At 47.8% G+C, this 27,631-nt stretch overlaps 1 protein-coding gene across 2 annotated transcripts in view; it reads right to left on the reverse strand.

Annotated features, from left to right (window-relative positions):
• Positions 1–3,397: 3,397 nt before the first annotated feature.
• Positions 3,398–27,631, reverse strand: part of ZC3H4 (zinc finger CCCH-type containing 4) — a 73,408-nt gene continuing 49,174 nt past the window's right edge. For both annotated transcript variants that reach the window (XM_088458098.1, XM_088458099.1), the window contains exon 14: positions 3,398–5,941. In XM_088458098.1, coding sequence (XP_088314224.1) covers positions 4,557–5,941 — 1,385 coding nt within the window. In that variant the 3' untranslated portion in view covers positions 3,398–4,556. The remainder of the gene's footprint in view (positions 5,942–27,631) is intronic.

Raw genomic sequence — 27,631 nt, forward strand, 5'->3', positions numbered from 1 at the left:
GAGGGAAACCGTCTGGTTCTCCTCCATCGATGGTAAAAACATTCAACATCGGCCATAAACCATCAATGATTATGAATCGTCGATGGTCATCTCTATTTCAGCATGAAGTCTCCAGCTATAAATGGCAGGCGCTCTGGCACACAAATAAATTGCACAATTTGTCTAAGACTATATTTCGATCACAGTCAGGTGCCAGATTTTACTTCTGACCATTTGAAAAGGGGAGAGCAGGCGTCGCTTCCAATGGGATGCTACCAGTGACCTGCAGTGAGGTCAATGGCTGGGGAAGCGCACATGGAGATGGGTATGAGTGCTGGGAGCCTGTCTCACCCCCTACTGACTAACTCTTCCCCTCACTACACTAAGCTCCAATATTTAATGATTCTCCTACCTGCATCACTGTGCCTTCTCTTGCTGCTGCTGACTGAGCTCAGATCTCTAAACACTGCTGTGCACTTCCTGGTCACATGACATCCAAGGTGTCCATCAGTGCTCAAGGCACACACCCCCATACTCAGATGCATGCCTCTATTAGCTTTCTGTGCAGCTTACGGTCTGTGGTGTGGCCCCACCCCTGCAAAGTGTCTGACTATACAAAAGTGAGGCTGAGCTGTTGCTGCCTCATCCCTTGTCTCCCTGCAGTCCCAGGGAGCTCCACAAAGCTGGGGAATGTTAACTATAAAAATCACAATAAACAAAGATGATGTTTATGAGTTGTATTATTTTAATAAATTTTATATCAAATCTCAGGAGTATGAAAGGGGAGGCTCTGCCTACCCTCCCTGCACGTCCCTGGATGCTACCTTACAATACATCTAACTTGTCTGTTGGTTTATCTGCTGTTTCTATAGTGATGCTCACAAGTTTTTTATAACTAATGTTGGTCACCTTGTTTAGAAGGGAATGCTTTCATCCCAGAAGGCTGTAATCTAAGGACCCGTCCAGGAAAATTTATGTTGCAAGTCAGCTAGAAAAATACTGGAGCCACCCACTGAGACATCTACCATGAATCGGATACCCTTAATGAGCCAGGCTGTGGAGAGAGGATTCTCCAGGAGGAAACGACTGGTTTCCTCAATGTGAGGTGGGAGTCTGGAAACCAGGCAGCACATATAAGAATCCCAGACTTGACATGAACTAGTGGGTGAGTCGTGGCTAATTGGGGTTGCTGTTTAGAGATAATCCCCAAAAGAAAGGAGCAAAAAGGCTAGTTTACTAGTAGGGTCAAAAATTTCAGCCATCTCAAAGTACTGCTGGGAGTGAACCAGAACACCGTTTTGTTTAGGTAGGAAGCTTGGTAACATTAAGACTATATAGGGATCCAGGTGCACCTCGCAAAGTAAAGAAATTAAATACACTGAATGGAAGCTGTTCAAAGTCAATTTATTGTACCATCAAAAGTATGTGTAAGGGTGGGGTTAATCTAGACAAGAAAAAAATACACACAAATTCCCCAGCACTCTGCAATGGGCCAGCAAGATACACGTATCCTACATAATAATACAATGCAGGGGATTCCATTACACACATTCGTCATAGTGAAGACCTTGCTCAGCTGCGTTGCAACAAGCTGATGTCTTACGTTCTAGACCACAACAGCATGGAGGCTTCGTGACAGAGCCCAGAGCCAGTAGCTAAGGCAAGGCTGGAGCAATTGGCAGAGACTTGCATTTTAGAGACTAGGGGATATAAAAACAGAAGCTCAGTTTGTTTTTTTTCAAAGGAGCCAAAAGCTTAGCCTGCACCTCTGTACCCCATGGTAATGAGTATCACCAAGTATAGAAACAAGGTTAAGCCTCAATGACATGCATCTCTGTAAACCTCTTGAGATGTAAATGGTCTGAAAGTATCTCAGCTAATGCTTACATATAGACCAATAGCAACTGCAGGCATGGAAGGAGTACATTTCATTATATGCAAGTAGACTTCAGGTCAATGAAAGAATGCTTTCGGCGTTTAAGAGGGGTATTCAATATGGGAGCGAAAACATCGTTTTTGCGTTAATATCGGAGGTATGATGTCATTATCGCAGGTTTTACTTTTACACCGTATTCAATTTCAAAGACTTATCGCAGTTTTGAAAAGTCTTTGATAAAAAACGGGGATAACTTTTCACCATTGAATAGGTGTCGAAAAAAAGTGCAGAATTGGGGTCTAGGGGTGCAGGCTTAAAAAAAGTAGCCTGCACCCCTGGGAATGACATTTAAAAAAGAACTGTGTCAAAAAAAGTTTAAAATAAAATAGGGACACCCCAAAAAATTAATTTAAAAATTGGGGTGAAAAAAAAAAATGGGGAAAAAAATCATTAACAATAGGGAAATAGGTTCATGGCTATTCTGCAAGTATGCGGCAGGTGTTTTCTAGAATAGATTTATAGCGGCAGGTGCACAAATGCAGAATTTTTAAAAACTTACTTTAGGGACTTAAAAATATGCTAGTACCCATTTTCATGTACCCCAAATTTGATGGGACCACTTACAAAACCCCAAAAAAATAACCTAAGTGCTCTTCTGCAACACTTCTTCAATGTTGGGAAAAAAAGACCTGCTGCGGCTATTTAAATCCCCAACTCTCATTTAAAGGCTAAAACGGGGGTATCCATAGTGATCCCCCATGTTTTTACAATTTAGGGGGGGGGTCTTACAATTTTTTTAAGGAAAAATTCGTAACTTTACGCAAATCCAACTTCGGAGGTTCCCGTTTTCGTTAATTTTATATTGAATACGGGGGATAAGCGGGAGCACGCCCGATACTTTAACGCAGGTAAAAACTCCGATATGAAACGTTAACTTCGACAGTGAAGTTAACGTTTCATATTGAATACCCCTCTAAATGTCAAATAGCCTGGTCAGCACAATGGTTAGGATTGCTACTTTAAAGGGCTGGGGTTCCATTTCTTCCAAAGCAACAGCTGTGTGGAATGGAGTTTGTAAGTATTAAATGTTCATGTGGATTTCCTTCCAAAGTTCAAAAATAGTGGTGGTTGATGGATTTCTGGCAAAAATGACCCCATGTCTCAGAGATAATATAGAGCGGTGCTGGAACAGGGACTGGTTGTAATTATTGTGCATGGCCTGTTGCATAACATGACAGAGAGCTATATAAAGAAGAATTAGTTAGCTCTGTGCTAGACTGGATGCATGCTAAGTCAGCCTTCAACTTTTGTAAGAAAGGCACATGTTCATTATATACAATTGGGGATGTTGTAAGAGCTCTTACCACAGGATCCACTTGTGCTTTAAGTAAACACTTCACCCAAATAAGTACATTGCTACGGTTAGGACAGTATCATTTTTAATAAAGTACTACTTAGTGGCCCTTTAAAATGTTCCCATTTATGCAAAACATTTTGATGCACACAACACATATTCAATGAGAAGTTATGGACAATCCAAGATCAGTATGAAAAATTCCATTTATTCTCTGTGTTCAGCCATTCACTGATATTTACACACAAACAATGCATAATCATCTAATACATGAACCATTTTGTCCCTAATACTTGAGATTTATATTTGCGCGCCCTGTACACATGATGAGTGAGCTGGGGGTGGGTGAAAGAAGCAAAAACACTCACAGATTTAACAGTCTGTTCACCCTGATCTTATACAAATGGTTACAAAATGGAAAAAAAAAAAAAAGTAAGAAAACATTGGGATGAACTATTATGTATCCACTTCATTAAAATAAGAAGGGAAAAGGAGCAAGACAGACCAATCATGAAGAGTTTTACATGTTAAACTTTTTCAAGCTAATAAACTGCACACATTGTAACTCTGCCCATTATTTAGCCTGAAGCCCAGTAAGTGTTACTATGGTTATTAAAAAGATAGCACATGTTCATTTTCATGTTACCAGTCTAGAAATTTGGGAACCGACAACTCCGTTTCTTGAGAATATTTATTGGGGGCGGGGGAGTTTAATGGAGGTGCATTTTTTTTTAAATAAACTTTACAAATACTCAAGTGGCAAGCTTTACATTTTGATTATAAATATTTTTTTTGCTTGTTTTTCTGAACTTGCTCCTCCTTGTATAATATAGCACATACATAAATGTGGTATAAAAATGATATTTATATATATAAATATATATATATTTACAATGTTGTGTGTGTTGATTCCTATGCAAGCCTCTCGGGAGTCCTGCTGGATGGGGACACGACCAGCTTTCGGTACAGTAAATTAGGAACTAGCTGCCTCTTCACACAATGTGAGCTCTGTACTGACGTGCACTCAACACAAAGATAATGGATTGGGCAATCTTAGGAACCCAACTTGTTCTTTGAAATACACCGTAAATATATGTATATATACACACACACATACATAGAGATGTATGTTTATAGAGAACGCTTTAAAATAATGTACAAAAAAAGGAAAGGATCAGTCACTACACAAGACACTGATTATTCATTAAAAACAGATGGCTGAGGCTTTACAGTTTGGATTTATGTACAGAAGGATAAACATGAGCACTAATGGAATAAGATTATATATATATATATAAAAAAAAATTATACATATTCGAGTAGTTACTGACACTGTATATATGAACACTACTGGCAGAATGGAGACGCTGTAGGGTCAAATCCTTTAAAAACATCTTTAAGGGAACCAGCATCCTGCTCACTGTCTTGTGTTGGGCTGTTCCCGGGGAAGGGGCTGACGTTGCCCGTCTTAGCGGCCTGCTTGACCAAACCGTAGACAGATGGCACAGGGAGATTGTGGACAGCGGGCTGACTGCTCTCAGAGGCAGCTGGAGTTTTAGTACGTGGCCGGTTATAACTGCTGTATCGGTCAGTTGCAGTCTCTGAGTTTGTTTTATCAACATCCGCTTGGTCAAGGGCAGATTTGCGCACAAACAGTGGCTCTTTTGTTTTACTGACAACTTTACTGTCCAGTGCCTTAGATGAGGTCTCGCTAGGAGCGGACTCTGCTGAAGTCTTAGACCCTGTCCTGGGGTCATACAAACTAATTGAGCTCAAAACATTGCTTTGACCAGTAGGCTTGCTCAGCCCTCCTGTAGTCAGGAGACGCGGATCATAGGGTGCAATAGTTGGTGTGCTCTCAGCAGGAGGTATTGTGGGAAGAGGCTGGGTGGGTTCTGGAGGTCGTACAGGAAGCACGGGCTCCGCTGATTTTTGAAGCCGAGGGTCAGCGGGGGGCTTACGTGTTCGGGGGTCACTAGGTTTCTCAACAGGTGCTGGCACAGCAGTAGGGGGTACAGAGGCAGCATTGACAGTCTTCAGAATCCTAGACAGCAGTTCAAAGTCAGGCAGGCTAGGATTAGGTGCTGGTGCCTCTGGAGCAGATGCCCGCTGACGTGGGTCATGCGATGCAGCAGGGGTTGGACGGTTAAGCCGTGGATCAAGAGCTGGCATAGACTGTAATGCAGCTGGCACAGGGACAAACTCATGTTTGGGAATGGGCAGTGGAATAAGGTCTTCAGGACTCCAAAGAACAGTCCTGGCAAAGCTGGGTTTGCTCAAGCTTATATCCTTTTTGATATGGCTGAACTGCTGTAGCTGAGTACGTGGGTCTCTCAAAGTCTGCCCAGGGAGCAGTTCCAATGGGATAGTGACAGGTTTATCACGCAAGACCCGCTCAGGTTCTTCCTCGTCTGCAGGCATTTTACTAACTGGTGAATCCTGTTTCGGTGGGGGAGGATGTCGACTCAATCTAGGGTCACTAGGTCCCGTGTCAGCTGGAGTGGAGTCTGCGTTTCGAGAGAGACGCGGGTCACGAGAGAGACGAGGATCCGTGGGGCGGCTGGATGGGCTCTTTTGCAAGCGTGGGTCAGCTTGGCTTCCTGTACTGATATCTCTGGCAGGGACTTGCTGAGCTATGCGGTTAGAGGACTGTTGCCGCAAAGATTTCAGTATTGAGGTCATACTACTTCCACCTTCCTCCTCATCACTGGAGTACCAGTTACCAGGATCACCTAAACAATGAAAGATATCATCAGTTCAAAGCTCTTCAGAACAAAACTGCAACCTAGCACACACTACACCCACCTACCTACACACACATTAGAGGTGTAATAATTCAGAGACAGCACGGATACACTGAAATTATATATCTAACTTGCCTGATAGCATTTACTAGATACAGAACTCATTGTAAAAAACAAGAGATATGGTAAGAACTTACCTTTGTTATCTCTGTTTCTACGAAGTCCATAGGGTCCACAGGGTTGACCTTGGGGGTATAGGTTGGGAACCAAATCCGGGCACCACGCAGTTAAAGCTTTTAGCTCCCAGGATGCACTTGGGTCCACTCTCCCTATAACCCCGCCCCCAAGCCAGAGGCACCTCAGTTTGTAAGTAGCCAAAGGCCGGAGGAGGAGAGAAAAAGAGAGAGAAAACTGGAACACTCAAGAACCATACTCACAGAAAAGGAGACGGGAAACCGGTGACCAGTAACACAGCCAATATGAAGCCAGGTGCGTCAGGGCGGGCGCCCTGTGGACCCTATGGACTTCGTAGAAACAGAGATAACAAAGGTAAGTTCTTACCATATCTCTTGTTTTCTACTTCAGGGTCCATAGGGGGTCCACAGGGTTGACCTTGGGGATGTCCCAAAGCAGTTCAACCAAGGTTGGGGACGCTCCTGTGCTGAGAGGAGAATCCGTCGCCAAAAAGGAAGCATCCTGAGAGGCAAAGGAAACCTATGCGTAGAATCTTAAAAAGGTGTGGACAGAAGACCACGTGGACACCTAGTAAGGCAAAACAGCCGAGGCGCCACAGCGAGCCGCCCACGAGGGTTACATGGCCCGAGAAAAAACAAGCCTCAACGACAGAAATGCCTACCCATGGGTAGGCCCCTGAGGAAGACATAAGAGGCCATCCAGCCAACATTTCATTATAGGCCGGCCATCCTTTCCTGTGAAAACCAGAAACCGCAGACCACCAATAAGGAGTCCGATTTCCATAAGGAACTTGAACGGATCACATAAATCCAAAGAGGCAAGACCACAGTCAATGAGGCCACACCAGCCGAGAGGACTGGGGACTGAATGGCCGTACCATAAGTTCAAGAATAATATGGAACCTAAAAACCACATTAAGAAGAAACACAGGGCGAGAGCAACTTACACCTTGACATTATGCCCTCCAGAAGAGGGAGCCACATGAGAACGCTCCCAATTCAGACACTCTCCTGGTTGATATAAACACCCTGAGAGAGAGAGAGCCTAAACAATAGACCATGTAATGGCTATCACAACCAGCGGTTCCATTGACTGTCCCCGGAGGGAACAAAGAACCACTACTAACTCCCAAGAAGTCCCTAGGGAGGACAAATGGAGGCATAATCCAGAAAAGACTCCAAAGGATGAACTGGATACCAGAGTGGAGCAACTCCACCTCTTAATCATACTGACAGTGTAGAGATCCGCACTGTCAGGAAGGCCATGCCGAGGGTGAAACCCAAGCTAGCCGGAAGGAATGTCAGAATATCTGGAGATCCTTAACACCGGAGGATCGTATCGACAGGTACAATACCATAAGAATTATGGCTGCCACAGTTTGTGGTAGGTCCCAGCAAAAGCTGATCTATGTGCTCTAATCATTCCGACGATAAAGCCAGGGAAGCCGTAAGACCACTGTAGGGACGCAGTCAAAGACAAACGACCCAGGTCCAAGGCAAAACCAAGGACCCTGAGACAACAGGTCCAGGCAGTGAAGCATCAGGAATGGAGTATCGATGGAGAGACTCCGAAGATCCAAGTACCCCTGACATCTGGGGCAATCAGGAGCCACCAGCAGGAAAGCATCTCCGTCTCGATTGAAACACTTCCCTCGAGGAAGAAGGGAGACCGGAGAACACAGGTACGCAAAGTGGAAGGACCACTTCACTGACAGAGTCACTGAAGGTTGCTTCAGAATCCCCAGAGCTGGACTGTAACACCATAGTGTGATAAAGTCAGAAGGCCATGAGGGTCACCTCGGGGGGGCCCCCCTGCTCACCAGAAGATGAAACCTCTCTTGGGGAAGAGACTAGTCCCCAGGATGCACGTCGTGACGGCTGAGGACTCCCGCTTCCCAATGGAGAGCTCCTGAAATGAACGCAGCCGAGATGGTCGGGAGGAGACCCTCGGACTATGTCCGAATGTGTGACATACCTGTCATTGCCACCCAACGAACAGTGTTGCTAAAAAGGAAGCCACTGTCCTGACCCTGTCGGACTGAACCTTTTCAGGTTCACCGGGAAACAAGAGTTATGCCAGAGTGAAGGACCAAGACAGGCTAAAGATCCAACAAGTTAATTGACAGGGTGGAATCGACAGACGTCCAACTGCCCAGAAATGGATGCGAACCAGACACTGTCCATAGCAAAGAATACCCTGGACGAGATGGCCATAGCCACCCGGAAAGGGACCGACTTGCCTCCGGAGAGAGCATCATCGTTTGAACAGTGATCCGACAGAAAAAACTTGTTCCATCTGGAGATAAGCCAAATATGGAAAGGCCTGGAATAGAACCAAGCCCATTCCACCCATCCAAAGGCAGACACTGAATATTTGACCATGCATCCCAGAGTGTAAAGACATATGTCAACTGCGTAGACATCCATATACTCCTAATGGAAGAATGGAGATTCCGTCTTACGCCAGAAGAATTCTCAGATTCTGAGAATCCAGCAGGGCTCCTAGATGAAGAACACCCAGAGAGGGATGCAGGGAGGACTTTTTCCCCATTGATTAAACGGCTGCACCCTGAAGAAGCCACGGTCATCCTGACCTGACTGTAAAGTACCCCGGTGATCCCGCTAAGAGCAGGAGGCCGTCCAGGTACAGGAGCATTGGGATATACTGAACAGGAGAACTGTCAGAAATTCCAGAACGCTGGTAAACCCCTGTGGGGCTGAAGACAGTCACAACAGGCAGAGACCGAAAAATTATAAGTGTAGCTGTGATACAGCAAACCTCAGTCCATGTTGAGGAAAGGTCTCTGTAAGTACCCGTAGGCACGCGTCCTGTATATCCAGTGACACCATAAAGTCCCCAGGTCCCAAACATAGTATGATGGAGCATAGGGATTGTCTCCTGAGCCCAAGTAGCTTTAAGAACTGGTTCAGGGAATTGAGACAGAGAATAGGCCAAAGAGGACCATTCAGCCTCCGCACCAGAAAGAAAGCAGAACAACCAGTCCCTCGCTGAGAAAGTGGGGATGGCCTAATTAGCTCCGCTTACCGCAACAACTGTATAGCTTTCTGGATTTGTAAGGCCCTGTTCGGGTCTGAATAAGGGCACGCGTACCAACACAAGGAAAGAAACAGCCTGAGCAAAGAGAGGCAACTTGACACTAGTACCGGGCGAACTGAGAAAAGCGCTATCTCCCAGTGGGTGGCCTGTCTCGTCAGGCTGAAGATATATCCGTAGGTTCAGAAGCAGGATCGGCTGGCAGTCCAGGCCTGCTTGGTACTGGATATGTCGGCCCTTGTAGAGGCCGACAGTCTATGAAGCAACAGACCTTTAGGCTGACCCAGAGGACAAAAAGACTTAACAGACTTAGTCTGAGGCCTTGTAGTGGGCATATCTGAAAGCGGTAAACTTGTCGTTAGTAATACTGCCCATGTTACTACAATCTTGTCAAGGTCAGGACCAAACAAGATTTACCCCATAGATGGTATCTGCACCTCTGCATTCCCAGTGCGCAGCCACAGGGTTTTACGGAGGATACAGTCGCAGCCGGAACTCAAAGTTAGCAGACTGGTATCCAATATAGGCATTTCCACCTATGACAACTGCATATATTACGCGAGCGACCAAATACAGTTGAACCCCAGACGTGATGGAGGGGAAGAAAAAAAAAAAAAACCCATTACAAATGCATCAGTTCAGTATGTAATAGTATTAACCAACCATGCTATACCCATGGTAGGATGGGTAACAACCCCTGAAAGCGAGTATACTGATTTCAGGCAGTTACCACCTACGGATCCGAAGAATCCGACCACGCAGGAATGGGAGGCGTAGTAACGTCTGTAATAAGACGAATAACATGCCCATCCACCGCAGGAGGGGCTCGTGATGACCCTCAGGGAATTTGGGACAGGAGGCCAAACACTGTTGTAATACCTCGTATCTGGCAACAGCCAGAGTCCCACCATGCGATCCACCCGCTAGTCAGCAACAGGGAACCCGAAGGCATGTAAGACTGAGGGTGTATGATACAGGTGCAGGTCAACATTCACTCTAACCAGAATGGACCTGCTACCAGCCCTAAAACAGGGATAATAAAACCTGAAATAGGCTTCCCCCCGTGTAAGAGGGAAAGAGCCCAAAACAGTATCCAGTACACGGCAGAGCCAACTGGGAAGTAACCACAGGGCGTCAACCACGCCAATTTGCGTTTCGTAGAAAACGACATCCACCCAGGGTGGCTGTGGTAATTCCTGCAAGGGGAATGACAGACTATTGTGGCACCAGTGGGAATTCATATACTGCAAAAAAAACCCTGCAGGGAGCGGTAGTCTGTGTCACAGGGGAAGAGTGCAAGAAACTGCAAGATACCCTGAGATGAAAAAGGCAGTATGGTGAAGTAACCCCCAGGTGAGGTACAACAATGGGGGCCGCCCGGCGATCCGCAATTGAGAGGATCCCGAGAAAACAAACCGCCCAAGGGGGTCGTGAAAGGGGCCGGCACCAGATGACACCACATACAGAACCCTTTAGGAGTTAAATCCTCCGCACTAACACCTGCAGCACATGGCTTGCAGGATAGTAAAAATGGGTGCAGTATAACGCTTTATCTCCTGGTCAGACATATCTGACCAACCCTCTTGGCGGGAATATCAAGCAGCGCTATACTGGTCCTGACTGATGCTAAAATTAGCTGCAGGAAGCCATTTCCAGCGTATGCAACACACAGTTCCATCTAAAATATGGCAACGTACAGCACGCAACAGTATGTGACAAACCTCACAAATATTAACGAGTATATACATGTGAGGTCTTAGAACCACCCTAAGTACAGCTGACACTGATAGGTGAGAATAAAGAACAGACAGTCAGCACTAGCATAAGTCACGTACCATGCAGAAATATATATATATACATATATACACATATATATATATATATATATATATATATATATATATATATATATATATATATATTAGGGGTGAGCGGGTTCGGATTTCTGAAATCCGAACCCCCCCGATCCGAGTCCGATCCGAATCAGGCTCGACTTTTCCCGCCTGACTCGGATCTGAAATCGAGGCAAAACGTCATCATCCCGCCTTCCGAGTCTCGCGGGTTTTGGATCCTATATAAGGTACTCGCGTCGGCGCCATTTTCTCACTCGGCTGTGGACAGTGAAGAGGGAGGGTGGGAGTTAGGGCTGTGTAGTGTAGTGTAGTGTAGTGCTGCTGTTGTCCACTACTTCAAAGTCCATAGGGGCTGGCTGTGTTGTGCTGCTGTTGTTAATAGGGGCTGTGTCCACTACTTCAAAGTCCATAGGGGCTGGCTGGACTGTGTTGTGCAGTCAGTTCTCCATAGGGGCTGTGTCCACTCCAAAGTCCTGTGCAGTGTCCCAGTCCTAAAGGGGTGCTGTAGTGTTGTCCAGGGGGTGCTCTGTCCATCAGGGGTGCTCCCCCCAAGTGCTAAAAAAATAATATATTTTCTGTGTTTGTGAATTGTGTGCGCAGTAGCCGCACGTGCATCAACAAAGTAGTGCCAAGCGTGCGCCTGTGTCATAAGTAAAGGGCCGGCTGGCTTGACCGTTAAGGGTGCTGTAACCCCCGAAAGTAAACTCCAGTCCAAACCAAAAAAAAAATTATTTTCTGTGTTTGTGAATTGTGTGCGCAGTAGCCGCACGTGCATCAACAAAGTAGTGCCAAGCGTGCGCCTGTGTCATAAGTAAAGGGCCGGCTGGCTTGACCGTTAAAGGGTGCTGTAACCCCCAAAGTACACTCCAAACCAAAAAAATATATATTTTCTGTGTTTGTGACTTGTGTGCACTGTGGCTGCACGTGCATCAACAAAGGAGCAGCGCCAAGCGTGCGCCTGTGTCCCATAAGTAAAGAGCCGGCTGGCTCATTTCTTAAAGGGTGGTGTAACCCACAAAGTGCACTACTCTCCAGCAAAAATAAAAAAATATTTTCTGTGTTTGTGTGCGCTTTAGCCGCACGTATATATATCAATATAACATAAATGGAGGACCAAACTTTCTCCGATAAAAATAAAATAGGGAAAGATCAAGAACCACTTCCTCCTAGTGCTGTTGCTGCTGCTGGGAGTTGTTCATCATCCCAGAGAGGAAGTAGGAACATCACTACTTTTACTAAACAATTGACCCTCCAACAGTCCCTAGCGATGAGGATGAAGTACGACAGCAGTCATCCTGAAGCAAAACGTATAACTGAGGCCTTGACTGCTATGTTGGTGTTAGACGTGCGTCCGGTATCCGACATTAGTGCAGTGGGATTTAGACAATTGATGGAGGTAGTGTGTCCTCGGTTCCAAATCCCGTCTAGATTCCACCTGCATCCTCAAAGCAGCAGCGACAAGCGTGCGTCTGTCTGTTAAAGGGTGGTGACACCCTCAAAGTGTGCTACACAAACAATAAAAATATTCTTCTTTTTTCTGTCTTTGTGAATTGTGTGGGCTGTAGCCGCACCTGCATCCTTAAAGCAGCAGCGACAAGCGTGCGTCTGTCTGTTAAAGGGTGGTGACACCCTCAAAGTGTGCTACACAAACAATTAAAATATTCTTCTTTTTTCTGTCTTTGTGAATTGTGTGGGCTGTAGCCGCACTTGAATCCTCAAAGCAGCAGCGACAAGCGTGCGTCTGTCTGTTAAAGGATTACATCGGTGACAGCATCCAAGTAGGCATGTCAGACAGTCCGTACCTGTACTGGCAGGAAAAAGAAGCAATTTGGAGGTCCCTGTACAAACTGGCTCTATTTTACCTGAGTTGCCCCCCCTCCAGTGTGTACTCCGAAAGAGTGTTTAGAGCAGCCGGGAACCTTGTCAGCGAAAGGCGTAGGAGGTTGCTTCCACAAAATGTGGAGAAGATGATGTTCATAAAATGAATTATCAACTCTTCCAGGGAGACCAGCCTCCAGAACGTACAGAGGGACCTGTGGTTCCAGCAGGGACGAATTAATACTCTGTGAGGATGAGGATGTACACACTGAAGAGGGTGAGGAATCGGTGGATGAGGAGGATGAGGATGACATCTTGCCTCCGTAGAGCCAGTTTGTGCAGGGACAGATAAATTGCCAGCTTGTTTTGTGGGGGCCCAAACGAACCAATCATTTCAGCCACAGTTGTGTGGCAGACCCTGGCGCTGAAATGATTGGTTTGTTAAAGTGTGCATGTCCTGTTTATACAACATAAGGGTGGGTGGGAGGGCCCAAGGACAATTCCATCTTGCACCTCTTTTTTTTCTTTGCATTATGTACAGTTTGGGGCCTAGTTTTTCAATGCCATCCTGTCTGCCACTGCAGTTTCACACCTAGATGGGTCACGTGTTTGTGCCGCCCACTCGTGTCGCTTAGCATAGTCATCCAGCTACCTCGGTGCAACCTTTTGGACATAAAAACACTATTGTGAAGTGTGAGGTATTCAGAATAGACTGGAAATGAGTGGAAATTAAGGTTATTGAGGTTAATAATAGCATAGGAGCAGAAAAACCTACAAATTCTGTGATTTTAGCTGTTTTTATGCTTTTTTTCAAAAAAATACAGATCCAAAACACAAAACCCAGAACCCAAAACACGGAAGGGTGGTTTTGGCAAAACCAATCCAGATCCAAAACACGAAGAAAGATCCAGATCCAAAACACGAAAAGTGGCCGGTGCACACCCCTAATATATATATATATATATAAACATGTCATACAATATACTGCACTATGTCACTGCATGCAACTTACCCAGATTCAGTGTCTGGGAAGGCTACAGCACTGTGTACACTGACCTGATGGTGAGGTACGCAGGGGGACTGGACCAACTGCCAACTCCGGAGATTTCTGCTGCACCACAAAGAAATAGGCGCTGGAGACCTCAGAAGAAGCGTGGCCCGCGGAGGAAGCAGCTCAGCGACGCCAGACTATGGATACTGAAAGGCGCGCTGAGCTGAGGGGAGGAGCCCCTGTAACAGGGAAGGCTGCCTCCCCTGGCCGGCTATTAACCCCCGGGACGCCGGCTCCCTGCACCGATCACCAAGTCCCTAGTGGACACACGGGGTATGGGGGACCCGCCGCCGCCGCCGCCGACACCTCCGGTCTGTCCCCAGAGACTGGAGGCACAGGACTGCATTTCAAATGTGCGGATCACCGCAAGCAGTGACCCGCGCCTTACCTGCTCCCCGTGGTTCCGGCAGCAGTCCTGGGCGCCCGCAGAGTCCGGCTAGTACAGACTCTGGGGTCCCGCTGAGATCCCCAGATCTGTACTGGCGTCTCAGCGCCAGCGGGGTGACGGAGCGGCAGCTTAGACGTCCTATGGACAGTCCGACGCTGCCGCTCTGAAGAATCCAAAGTAAAAATAAAAACTTTGTTCTTTGAAAAAAAAATAAAGCTATGGGGCTGCTAATCAGCTCCCCACTGCACTAAACGGCGACCCGACTCCTGCCGGGCACCAACTTAAACTGAGGTGCCTCCGGCTGGGGGGCGGGGTTATAGGGAGAGTGGACCCAAGTGCATCCTGGGAGCTAAAAGCTTTAACTGCGTGGTGCCCGGATTTGGTTCCCAACCTATACCCCCAAGGTCAACCCTGTGGACCCTATGGACTTCGTAGAAACAGAGATAACAAAGGTAAGTTCTTACCATATCTCTTGTTTTTTACAATGAGTTCTGTATCTAGTAAATGCTATCAGGCAAGTTAGATATATAATTTCAGTGTATCCGTGCTGTCTCTGAATTATTACACCTCTAATGTGTGTGTAGGTAGGTGGGTGTAGTGTGTGCTAGGTTGCAGACCCCCTATGGACCCTGAAGTAGAAAGAGGTGTTTTTGTGCTTTCCTTCTCTTTGAGGCTGTAAGGTCAGGGGCAGACAATTTTTTTTCTGGGAGCGCCATAATAAGAAAATGACTATGAACGAAGGGCCACTACTATTTGTTTTCATCACAGTGCACGCAGGTCCAACATAGTTAGCGAGGGCCAGGCTGCCGAATGCAGCATGGCCCCCGTGGTGGCATAGTCATCGGCGAGTGTTGTTATATTCTTGCTGATGCCTGCACCCTGCCAGGTCCCGTCGCTTACAAAGTCAGTACACACTAGACATCGTCTAGTGTGTACCGGTCCTTACTACTCTTATCCACCATACCATTGCTCTGGAGGCACTTGGTTTAGCTGTTTTTAATTAAAAAAATATAGGGTAAGGACAAGGGCCCTCATTCAGAGCCACTCGCTAGCGGCAGTACGCTCGTTCCGAGCGATGTTCGCACATCTGCGCATGCGTACGGATCGTTATACGCATGCGCGAACCAGTCAGTGCGGCCGAAATTCATGTGCTCGCAATATAGCGAATGCCTGCTATTTTGAGTGACAGAATGAGGCGTATGTGGGTGGTAACAGGGGAAGGTGCTTGAAAATGGGGAGTGGAGATCCGAATGCAGGCGTGCTTAAAGGTCAAAACGGGCGTTTTATGGGTGTGCATAATTAATACAGCAGCGTCATTGACCACGTCACTGGGTTATTTTATAGCCAGAACTGCTCGCAAGATTGAGGTAGCAAAAACCAACCACAAGAATAGCGAGCAGTTCATACGCTGGTCGATGTACTCGATTAATCTAATAAATAGCGGACATGACGTATGGTGCGAGCGGCCAGGGGGCGTTTTTAACAAAAAAACAAGCGTATGTTTTGCTCGCTCGTTCAGACTTAGAGGTGTGAACAGACTGCAATTTGCGAACGGATCATTTGAATAGCCACCCCTTGTTTTTGAACGAACGACCGCAAATAGCGAACGGCTCTGAATCAGGCCCAAGGTCTGTACTTCGCTGGCCAGAAGACAAATGGAAATTAAAAGAGCAGGATTGAGGGAAATAGAGGAGCTCTGTTCTGTCATAGGTGGAAAAGAGAAAGTTATAGAGTCGTCGAGGGCAGGCTGTTAGCAGTAGCTACATATGAAGATGGGAGAAAAAAAAACAAAAAAATACTGATTGTGGCGGTGACCGTGTTACAGAGGAAAATGCAAGGACAGGGTGAGAAGCTACTTACCGTATCTGCCGGGCTGCCCTGAAGACAGTGCAAAGTCCGCATTGGCCTATAGGAGAAGCTACTGCGGCTGGGCAAGTGCAGCAGCTCCATTTTGACCATTTAGGTGTTCAGTGCAGAGAGAAGCATCGGCGGTTCTCTATGCAGTAGAAATTCGTAAAGTTCCAGCTGGGGGGGGGGTGATTTAGGAACGCAGGTCAGTAAGCCGGATTGTAGATTGTATTACTGTGGGGGGACACGGATGAATGTGTATTTTTTCTGTTCCTCTTCATGTCTTGTTGGTGGGCTATTTGGGATTTTGGGAGCTGCAGGAGGGATTATTGGGAGAAATAATTTCCCGTTTCCCCAGTAATTGTAAAGCAGAACCCATGGTCTGTGTCCCTCCAGCCTCAGAGGGCGAGAAGTACCAAAAAACCTCTCTCAGTGAGCAGTAAAGAGATAAAAATGGTGGGATATCCCATAGTCCCATTAAACAGAAGGGGGGGAATACATAGAGATTAATAGGCATCTTGAAAACCTTACACCAAAGGAAGCCTCAGCAGTGTTGGGGGTGACTAACAGGCTACTGTACAAACCTGGTGCACTGATGGCCACTGCCCAAGGAGAACTAACTGCCCTGCTTAACTGTCACATCTTAAACAGCCATGACATCAACTTTTTAAGCCCTGAAGAGAAAAGGGGCTGTGAGCCAGACCATCCAGACACAGAGGAAGGTGCTTATGATGAGAGAACAACAAAGGTTATGGTAGACTTACCTAGATAACTCCTTTTCTTCAAGGCCCATTGGGTCCACAGGGATACCATGGGGAGTAATATGTTAGAGACCAGGCACCAAACAGTTAAAGCTTCAGCTCCCAGGATGCCTCGGGTCATCCTCCATATATACCCCGCCCCTAGCCATTGGACTTCAGTTTAGTTAACAAGCCTCAAGGCAAAGGAAAGAGGAAAAGGAAGAACAATTGTACACCAGAAACACTCTTACATAAGCTGAGGGAATCTGTGACTGAAAGAAAATAACCCAATGAAGCCAAGTGTGTCAGAGTGGGTGCCCTGTGGACAGTGAAGAAAAGGAATTATCTAGGTAAGTCTACCATAATTCAAAATGTTCTTCTTCGGGGTCCATAGGGATATGTCCCAAAGCAGTTCCCCCTAGGGTGAGGGACGCTCCTGAGCAAAAAGGAGAACTCGTCGCCCAAAAAGAGCATTGTGAGAGGCAAAAGTATCAAAGGCATAAAACCAAAGAAAGGTGTGGACAGAAAACCACGTGGATGCCTTGTACAATTGCTCAGCAGAGGCACCATGAGTAAATGCCCACGATGGTCCTACAGACCGAGTAGAATGTGATGTCTCAGTGTTTGGGACAGGTAGATCAGCCTGTGTGTACACCCAAGAGATAGTCATACGTAACCATCGAGCCAGGGTCAGCTTATTAGCTGGCCATCCTCGTTTGTGAAAACCATATAATAAAAAAGGAGCATCTGATTTTCTAAGAGTTTGTACGCTCCACGAACTACATCCATGGAGGCTTTACCTACCCGAGAGGTCTGGAGCATGAAAGGCTGGAACAATTATTTCTTCATTCACATGAAAATGGGGAGCGACAAGATAGTGCTGCCAAATCAGAGACTCTGCGAGCAGAAGAAATAGCAAGAAGAAAGTCTCTGCTGTTAACCATTTCAAATCCAAAGAGTCCAAAGGTTGAAATGGGGAAGCTTGTAACCCTTTAAGAACCAATGACAAATCCCACGGTGCTACCGGTGGAACAAAAGGAGGCTCAACTCGCAAAACTCCTTGGAAGAAAATTCTAACATCTGGTACTGAAGCAATCTTCTTCTGGAACCAGCATGACAGTGCAGAAACCTGCACTCTTTAGTAGCAAGCCAGAGACCGGAGAAGAGTACTGTGAGAGAGAGAAGGAAGCCTGGAACATACAAGAATCACATTCTCACTAGGAAGGAGACAGAGACTGTAGACCAGACAACACTATAGCTACTCTACAGGGCGTAAGGGCGGGTGCCCTGTGGAGCCTAAGGACCTCGTAGAAAGGGAGATAAAAAGGTAAGTCCTTACCATATCTCCCTCTTTTCTACTTCAGGTTACTTAGGGTCCACAGGTGACCTTAGGGATGTCCAAAAGCAGTTCCCCTTAAGGGTGGGTACGCTCCTGTACAGAAAGGAGGACCCGCCGCCCAAAGGAAGCATCCTGAGGGGCGAAGGTATCAAATGAATAATACCTCACAAAGGTCTGGACTGAAGACCAGGTGGCCGCCTTACAAAGCTGTACAGCCGAGGCACCACGCCGTGCTGCCCACGAAGGGCCCACAGACCTTGTAGAATGAGCAGATACAGAAGGTGGAGCTGGAATGCCCTCCCTAGAGTAGGCCTTCGAAATAGTCAGACAAAGCCATCGTGCCAAAGTCTGCTTCGTGGCAGGCCAACCCTTTTTATGGAACCCAAAAAGGACAAAGAGGGAGTCTGACTATCTGTATGACCGAGAACGGTCCACATAAATTCTGAGAGCTCGCATTACATCCAAAGAGGCCTCACCTGCTGAAAGACCTGGCCCAAGAAAAGCCGGAACCACAATCTCCTCATTAATGTAATGTGGAAACTTGTCACCACCTTAGGAAGGAAACCAGGGCGAGTACGAAGTACTGCGCTGTCCTAGTGGAACAGCAGATATGGAGAGCGACACGAAAGGGCCCCCAAATCTGACACTCGTCTAGCCGAAGCAATGGCCAGAAGGAAGACTGTGTTAAACGTAAGCCATTTCAAATCCACTGATTCCAGTGGTTTAAAAGGCGGGCCCTGCAAGACCCGAAGGACAACCGCCAAATCCCAAGGCTCCACCGGAGGCACAAAGAGTGGCTGAATCCGCAGCACACCTTGTAAAAAAGTGCGCACATCCTGCAGAGTCGCAATCAGTCTCTGAAACCACACAGACAGGGCCGAGACCTGTACCTTCAGTGAAGCCAGGTGGAGTCCTAGGTCCAGGCCTGGAAATCCTAAACGTCCGAGGATCATATCCTTTAGGGGTGCACCACTTAAAGTAGGAGTGCCACACTCTGTGGTAAATCCTGGTAGAGGCTGGCTTCCGTGCACTCATCAAGGTGTTAACCACCGCACCAGAGAAGCCCTTTGACCTTAAGAGGGATGCCTCAAGAGGTATACAATTGGGAAGCCGGCTGCCGGAATCCCTACACCCGGCTTCCCGACTGCTTTATCCCGGCGCGGGATAAATGACTGGCATCAATATCTAGTCTCTAGGCGCCTGTCATTTCCCCGACGCCGGGCGCAGCAAGCGGACAGCCGCGGGGGGTGGATTAGAGGATTAGGACACCCGGGGGGACTTAGGGTTAGGCACCCCCTCCCGGGAGGGTTAGGCTAGGTGGAGGGAGGGTTAGACACCCCCCCGGGGGACTTAGGTTTAGGCAGCGGGGAAGGGGGGGTTAGGGTTAGGCACCAATAAGGAGGGTTAGGTTAGATTAGTTGATACTTACCTTACAACGATCGGGATTTCCAGCGCTGTTGGGCTTCCGCTGCCGGGCTCTGCTGTTTGGTCGGGCTGCCGCTGCCGGTATTCGAACTCCCGGCCATGCGGCAGCCGGGATATCACACAGATTCCCCTCAAGAGCCATGCCGTCAAAGCCAAGCGACCCAGACACGGCTGAAGGCGGGGACCCGGCGAGAACAGGTCCCGACGTTGAGGTAACAACCATGGAGTGTCTATCGACAGACTCTGAAGGTCTGAGTAACAGTGCCTCCGTGGCCACGCTGGAGCCACCAGCAGGAGCCTGCCTCCTTCCTGCTTGAACTTTCTGAGTACGCGAGGAAGAAGGGATGCCGGAGGAAAAAGGTACGCGAACCGAAAGGTCCACCTGACCGACAGAGCATCTACTAGTAGAGCGCCTGCGTCTCTTATCCTTGATCCGTACACTGGTAGCTTGTAATTGTGTCGGGAGGCCATTAGGTCCACGTCCGGAAGGCTCCATCTGTCCACCAGGAGTTGAAACACCTCCTGGTGAAGAGACCACTCCCCTGGATGCACGTCGTGACGGCTGAGGAAGTCCGCTTCCCAATTGAGGGCTCCGGGTATGAGCATTGCCGATATGTCCAGCAGATGGCCTTTTGCCCATGTCAGGATGCGTGACACTTCTCGCATGGCTGCCTGGTGGTTGATGTACGCCACCATCGTGGCATTGTCTAACCGCACCTGCACAGGACTTCCTTGTGGGATGTGTCTTGCTCTTGTGAGAGCCAGGAAGATTGCCCTTAGTTCCAATATATTGATTGGAATGACTGTTTCCTCTAGCATCCACTGACCCTGAAAGGAGTGGGGACCTGACACTGCGCCCCAACCCCGCAGTCTGGCATCCGTTGTCAGTAGGGTCCAGTCCGGTATCCAAAAAGGGCGGCCCTGGGTGAGAAGCGGAGTTTGCAGCCACCAAGCCAGAGACAACCTGACTTCTGGGGAGAGCACAATTGTCTGTGCCTTCAATTTCCGAGGTGATTTGTCCCATCGGGCAAGGATCAATGTCTGCAGAGGCCTCAAATGAAATTGCGCATACTCCACCATATCGAACGTTGACACCATCGACCCTAGCAATTCCAGTGCTGCATGCACAGAGACCCGGCGACTGTGGAGACATCTGCGTACCCGCGTCTGCAACACCAAGGTCTTGTCTGGTGTCAGGAAGATCCTTTGCTGCTGTGAGTCCAATAGAGCTCCTAGATGCAACATCCTCTGTGACGAAGTTAGAGACGACTTCTCCCAATTTATGACCCATCCATGCGACTGAAGCACCGAGATGGTCATCTGGAGGTAATGGAGAATTACCTCTGGAGATCCTGCCAAGAGCAACAGATCGTCCAGATATGGTAATCGGCGGATCCCCTGCAGCCGCAGATGGGACGCCATTACTGCCATAATGTTTGTAACTACCCGAGGGGCCGTGGATAGGCCAAAGGGCAACGTCTGGCACTGGAAGTGTTGCTGTTGCACAGCGAACCTGAGAAACCGTTGATGCGAAGCTGCAATCGGGATATGCAGATAGGCATCCCGGATGTCCAGGGATACCATGAAATCCCCCAGTTCCATAACCAGTATGCTAGTACGTAGCGTCTCCATCCGGAAACGAGGAAGCCTGGGGAACATGTTTAGCCACTTGAGGTTCAGGATAGGGCATTAGGTCCCATTGGGCTTTGGCACCAAAAACAAGTTGGAATGCCCCGCTGGGACTCTGGTATTAGGACAATCACTCCTGCCTTGCGCAGGGAACATACCGCTTCCTGTATCAATAAGGCTTTGTCCTTGTTGGAGACGTCCGAGTGGAAGAATTGGTGAGGGGGTCGGCTGCGAAACGAGAGGGCATAACCCCGAGAGACCATCTCTCTTACCCAGGCAACTGTTGTGGTTGGATGCAAGTACTGGGCAAATTGAAGAAGTCGGCCTCTGACTGTGGGGTCCCCCAAAGGGAGGCTCGTCCCGTCATGATGTGGACTTGTCGTCCGGTTTAGAGGCTGGATACCTTGCTCCCAGCTTGCTTTTTGGGTCTGCCAGTCTTCCTGACAGCCATCCGCTTGGAAAATGACTGGCTTTTTGCGCTCTGTAGGGCCGAAAGAATAGAGTTCGGGAACCAGAGGGGACAGAGGCTGATGGCAGACGAGCCGACTTGGCCGCTGCTAAAGTGTCCACGATCTTGTCTAGATCTGGGCCAAACAATACCTTCCCGTTGCAGGGTAAAACTTCCAGTCCCTTCTTAAGAGTCCGCATCGGCCCTCTAGGACCGGAGCATAAGCACCTGCGCGCTGTGACAGCCGCTGCTGACACTCTTGAGGATAACAAGCTGACATCCAGAGCTGCCTCATTCATATAGGTAGCAGAGTCACGTATCTTGCCCACCAGGGACAGCTGGTCCTCTGACGCCTCAGAAGACAGGGACTCCTCCAACAGATCTGCCCAGGGTTCCACGGCCCTAACTACCCAAGAGATAGCCATAGACGGTCTGGCCACTGCTCCTGAGTAAATGGACTTTAGACAGTTTTCCACCTTCCGGTCAGTTGAGTCCTTTAAGGTCGCAATGGAAGGCATAGGTAAGGTCGCACTTCTGACTAAACGTGTTACATGGGAGTCCACTACTGGAGGTGAAACCCATTTCTTGAAGTACTCCTCATGAAAGGAGTATGCATTGACCAGACGCTTTTGCGGCTGGAACTGCCTCGCCGTAGCCTTCCACGCCTCCTCCAGATGATCCACTAGCTGATCTGACAGAGGGAAAATGGCTGTAGAACTTTTATCCCTCTTAAACAAGGGGTGGTTAGATTTAACAGCCGGAGGGGCATCTTCCTCCTGAATGACCAACACCTCTTTTACTGCTCGGCCCACGCCTGGAATGTAAACACTGGACTTTTGCTGCTCATCCCTTGGGGATAGTTCAGAATCAGACTCTGGAAGCACCCCATCGTCCTCGGATGACCTGTCATCCTCGTCCACATAGGGATGGCGAGGAGATACAGAAGGCCTTTTTGCCAGCACCCTGGGGGTCCTATATAGTGAAGCAGGGTCAGATCCCGCAGACAAGTTGAGCTGAGACCCTTGTGGTACATTAACCACCTGCGGTGCCAACTGGATCTGTGGCATAGGACCCAGAATCAGCGGATGCTGTGAAGACCCCACTTGGGGGAGCATAGGGGGCACAGCCAAACGTCTGCAGTGCATGAGCAAAGCACGCTCACGAGGATTCTTGCATAGTCCCTAGGACTGAAGAGGGACCTGGAGGGACATAACACCTGCCGCATAAACCCTCAAGCAGCACATCAGTCTTCCCAATACCAGCAGCACAACGCACACAAGACTGCAAAGCGAAGATACACACCCGGGTATTATCCTCACCGTGGACATGGTCAAAGGAGATATAGGTGTGTAATACTGGTATACACCACAACTGTTTGTTTTTCAGTTTAACTTCTGACTTGCTGTCCATGTCGGCTTAGGTCACAGTGTACAGCAATATTTTTAGTAAAGAGTAAAGCAGACACATTCAGATGCTAGCAAACAGTCACAAACCATGCAGGAGAAAAACTCTGCACTACCTGACACTTTAAATCAACCTTAAAGTCACTGAGGTCTGAAAGGGTTAAAAGTGCTGCAAAATCAACTTCAAAACCAAAGGGTTAATGAAGGCTGCAACTACATACCAGATCCGGGAATTAAAGTATGTAGGACACCAGCTACTCACCGCTACCTGGGAGTCAGAAAATGGCCCCCAATCGCTTGCTGTGGGGTGGTGCCTGTAAGAGGAGTCCACTTCAGCATGGCCTGAGAGCAGGGCAAAGGCGCGCCATCGTCATCCATCTATACCCCAAGATCACCTGTGGACCCTACGGAACCTGAAGTAGAAATGGCAGAATTCACTGACGCCTGAGATATGCCGTCATGACTGCGATTATTTTGGTAAATACCCTGGGAGCGTGGATATGCCAAAGGGTAGAGCCTGAAATTGGTAATGTTGCTGAAGGAGAGCAAACCGTAAAAATTGCTGGTGGGATGGTATAATAGGAACATGCAGATATGCATCCTGAATGTCCAGAGAAACCATGTATTCCCCCGGCTCCATTGCAAAAATAATTGACCGGAGAGCTTCCATAGGAAACTTGGGTACATGGATATACTTGCTGAGGGTTTCTAGATTTAGTATAAGGGCGATAAGGACCATTCGGTTTCTGAACCAGAAATAGATTGGAATAATAACCCCATCCCTGTTGAGAACCAGACATCGGGATTATTACCCCGCGCCTGCAGCAGGGAATTGAACGGCTTCCTGAAGGGCCAAGGCCTTGACCGCATCTGATGGAGGATCTGTGCAAAACAACTTCTGGTGGGGATGTCTCCTGAAAGTGAGGGCATACCCCTGAGAGACCACTTCTCAGACTCAGGCATATGTAGTTGTCTGATGCCAATAATCCGCAAACTAAAGAAGTTGGCCTTCCACCCTGGGAACCCCAGGAGGAGACCCGCTACATCAGGCCGAGGGCTTGTGGTCCGGTTGAGAAGCTGGACATCTTGCCAGGCCAGACCTCCTAGTTTGTCGCTTAGACTTGCGAAAATTAGTTCGCCTGGAGGAAGACTGTTCCTTTGCTTGTCCCTGAGGACGGAAGGACTGAAAAGAAACCTGCCTAGATCTAGTTTTTGACCTAGATGGCAGACCTGCAGATTTTGAAGCCGCCAGAGTAGCGATTATATTTATCCAACTCTGTTCCAAAAAGCACCTTTCCATAGAAAGGTAAGACTTACAGCGCCCTCTTAGATCCTGTATCAGCTTTCTAGGATCTTAACCAAAGGGCCCTGCGTGCCTCTATTGATGCTGCTGATGCCCTAGAAGATAAAATTAAAGCATCTGCTGCAGCCCCTCCCAGATAGGAAGCTACTTCCCGTATGTGGGAGATATACATCATTTGTTCTCTGGTAGCATTTGGTAACAAATCTTTCAATGCCCCTATCCATTCTTCAACAGCTTTGTCTACCCAGGCTCCAGCCATAGCTGGACGAGTAAACGCTCCAGATGACGAAAATATATTTTTAAGACAAGCTTCAATCTTTTTATCTGTGGAATCCTTCAGCGAAGACACCGATGGAATAGGCAATGTAGCATTTCTGATTAAATGTGTTACATGAGCATCCACAGTAGGAGGTACCTCCCACTTAGAACATACAGAAGGTGGGAACGATACAATGATGTTATTCTTTTATTCACATAAAATCATTTAATCAGGGTTACCCCATGCCTCCTCGATAAGCTCTGTAAGCTGTTCAGATACAGGGAACTTAGTTTTGACTGCCTTCTGGTGGTGATTAAACATTGGAGCCTTCTTACTATGAGCCAGTTCATCATCCTGAATATCTAAGACTGATTTAACCGGCCTCACCAAAGAAGGAACATCCACCATGGATGGATGGTCATCCTCCCCAGAGCTAGTTCCTGGAGAGGAACCCTGCGCTTCCCCTGATGATGCGTCTGAATCCATATGTTGGGCAGACTGATAAAAAGATAACTTGCGCTTAGGTTACTACCGATCTGTTATCAACATTAGATGGTGCCATACTCTGACTAGAATGGCCATAAACAATCTTCCATGAAGGATGCATAGGAGATGCATACAGTACATCGTATACTGTGGACACACCATCTAAGGAAGCATTGTAGGAGCAGCCATACGATCACAACCTTCATCATAACCTGGGACAAAGAGGAACCCCAAGATGGCTCCTATACAGAGACAGGTAAACTGGATTGGTGAGGTGACTCTATAACAGACAACACACAAACCATGCTTTGCGTCCTGAGGGGACACATTAGCCGTACATGACTTACATGGAACCAGCAAAGGCTGCTCCCCCTCCAGTTTCCCTTTATCTTTTGACACGGTCAATAAAGGTAATAATTGCAATGTTATGTGACAGCCTTTCCAAAATCTCAATTGAATGTGAAGTACTCAGAAAGAAACCTCCACCCAAAGAGAATGGAGAGAAAACAGTGATAGTTATAATTGACAGACAGAAATAAAAGAGTGTCAATCAGCAAACAATGCATATGTAATATAATTACAATCGGCTCTAAATCAACTACAGCATTACAAAGGAATGGTAGGACATAGAGAACCAAATACCTTAATCAAGGAAGAGGTATACAGGGAGTCTGACCCAGACCCTCCTGAGATCACAGCTCCAGGGCGCACTGAGCGTGGACCGTGAGGGTCTCGTATACACGTGGAGAGTAGGTGGAGCAACCCAGACGCGCAAAACCCTTCGTAGGGACTGCGTCTGGGTCGGAGCTGCAGAGGGAGCGCCTACCTCCCCTAAGCTGCGTTAACCAGCTGGGTACGTTGGCCTCATGGCAGCAGATAACGTCTGCTACCGGTTCCCTGCTTCAGACAATATGGCCCCGGCTGGTGTAGTGAGGACGCGGACAATCCCGGGCCCTGAAAGCAACGTCTTCTGGTACGTCTCTGACACCAGAAGCAAAGACTGCCGCGTGCGATTCATCATAAGTGAGGAATCGCCTTACCTGACACCTCCTAGTATCCGATGCAGTCCAGGTGTCAGCATTGCTGCTAGCTAAGCTCAGCCGCGACCCGCCGAAATCACCAGCACAATTACTAATGTTGCGGCCTGGCGAAGGTAGATGTAGTCTAATTATCTGCGTCTTAATACAGACGCTGAGTACTGCTGACTGAAGCATAAGAAAATAAAAAAACCCTAAAATAATAGCTTAGGACTGCCAGACCAGTCCAGTTACAAAGGTGCGTCTTGATCCTGCAGCACCAAACGAACAACTGAAGTCCTATGGCTAGGGGCGGGGTATATATGGAGGAGGACCCAGGGCATTCTGGGAGCAGAAGCTTTAACTGCCTGGTCTTCCAACCATAATATCCCCCATGGTATCCCTGTGGATCCCTATGGACCCAACAGAAGAAATTGTTGTACTGGAGTAGTCAGTGTTAATGGAATGAGAGCAATAAACACTGCAAACCCCTCTTCTTTCCAGGAATCCAAGGAACTAGAGCTATGAGGGAAACCGAGAATCAAAGATGGGCCTGAGTCAAAGTCATGCGTAATGTAGTCGCAATTCTGTATACCTACAGGAAACGGAATTCTAAAACAAATATACACCTGTATACTGAGTCGCACACATCTATGCCCTGCAGCAGCCTTAGCCATCCGGCCGCCGTGAGAGCAGCTGTCAAGTCACTTACACCTACCGCATGCTAGGTGCAGGAGATGAGACTTCATTTAGCGCACTGAGCAAATGCGTCACACAGCATAGAAAGACACGCCTACAGAACAGACACGCCCACTGAACCTTACCGTTATGGGCGTACACCCGGTTGGCATCTAGTAATGACCATTCAGCCATTGCGGAGAAGAGACTCAGATGCGTACGAGTAAGAATGGCTGGTAAGGGCTAAATGATGTTTATGCTGCCATGCTATGTACAGTATGAGCAGTTTGCTTTATAAAAAAACAACTTCAATACTTGAATAGATCTATAGATCTAATAGATCTCCCCACTGCAATGCAGCTCAACTAAATGACGAAATAGCAACCAGTGCAGGATGTAAGATGCTTCTTTCTGACCATTGCACTGTAAGAACACCCCACAGGGGGCTGGGATCTGATACTGCCTTCACCAGCATATTGTCCAGATATGGAACATTCATGACCCCGTGATGACACAGCAGTGCTGTCATAGAGGCCATGATCTCAGTGAAGAACTGGCATCCGGCTGTAAGGGCAGAATTCCTGGAAGCGAATCTTGGGAAAGCAAAGCAGAGGGATCGCTGGTGGTAGACATATCGATATCCAGGAATACAAGAAACCCTCTCTCAATGACCAACTGAAGACACTCCTCCATCTACAGATCCAAAATGGGTTCAGAAGGATTCCACCATTAGGAGGGATGTCTC

Source organism: Taudactylus pleione, unplaced genomic scaffold (assembly GCF_031769625.1).
Source record: "Taudactylus pleione unplaced genomic scaffold, aTauple2 ptg000809l, whole genome shotgun sequence".
In the NCBI taxonomy this organism is placed as follows: domain Eukaryota; kingdom Metazoa; phylum Chordata; class Amphibia; order Anura; family Myobatrachidae; genus Taudactylus; species Taudactylus pleione.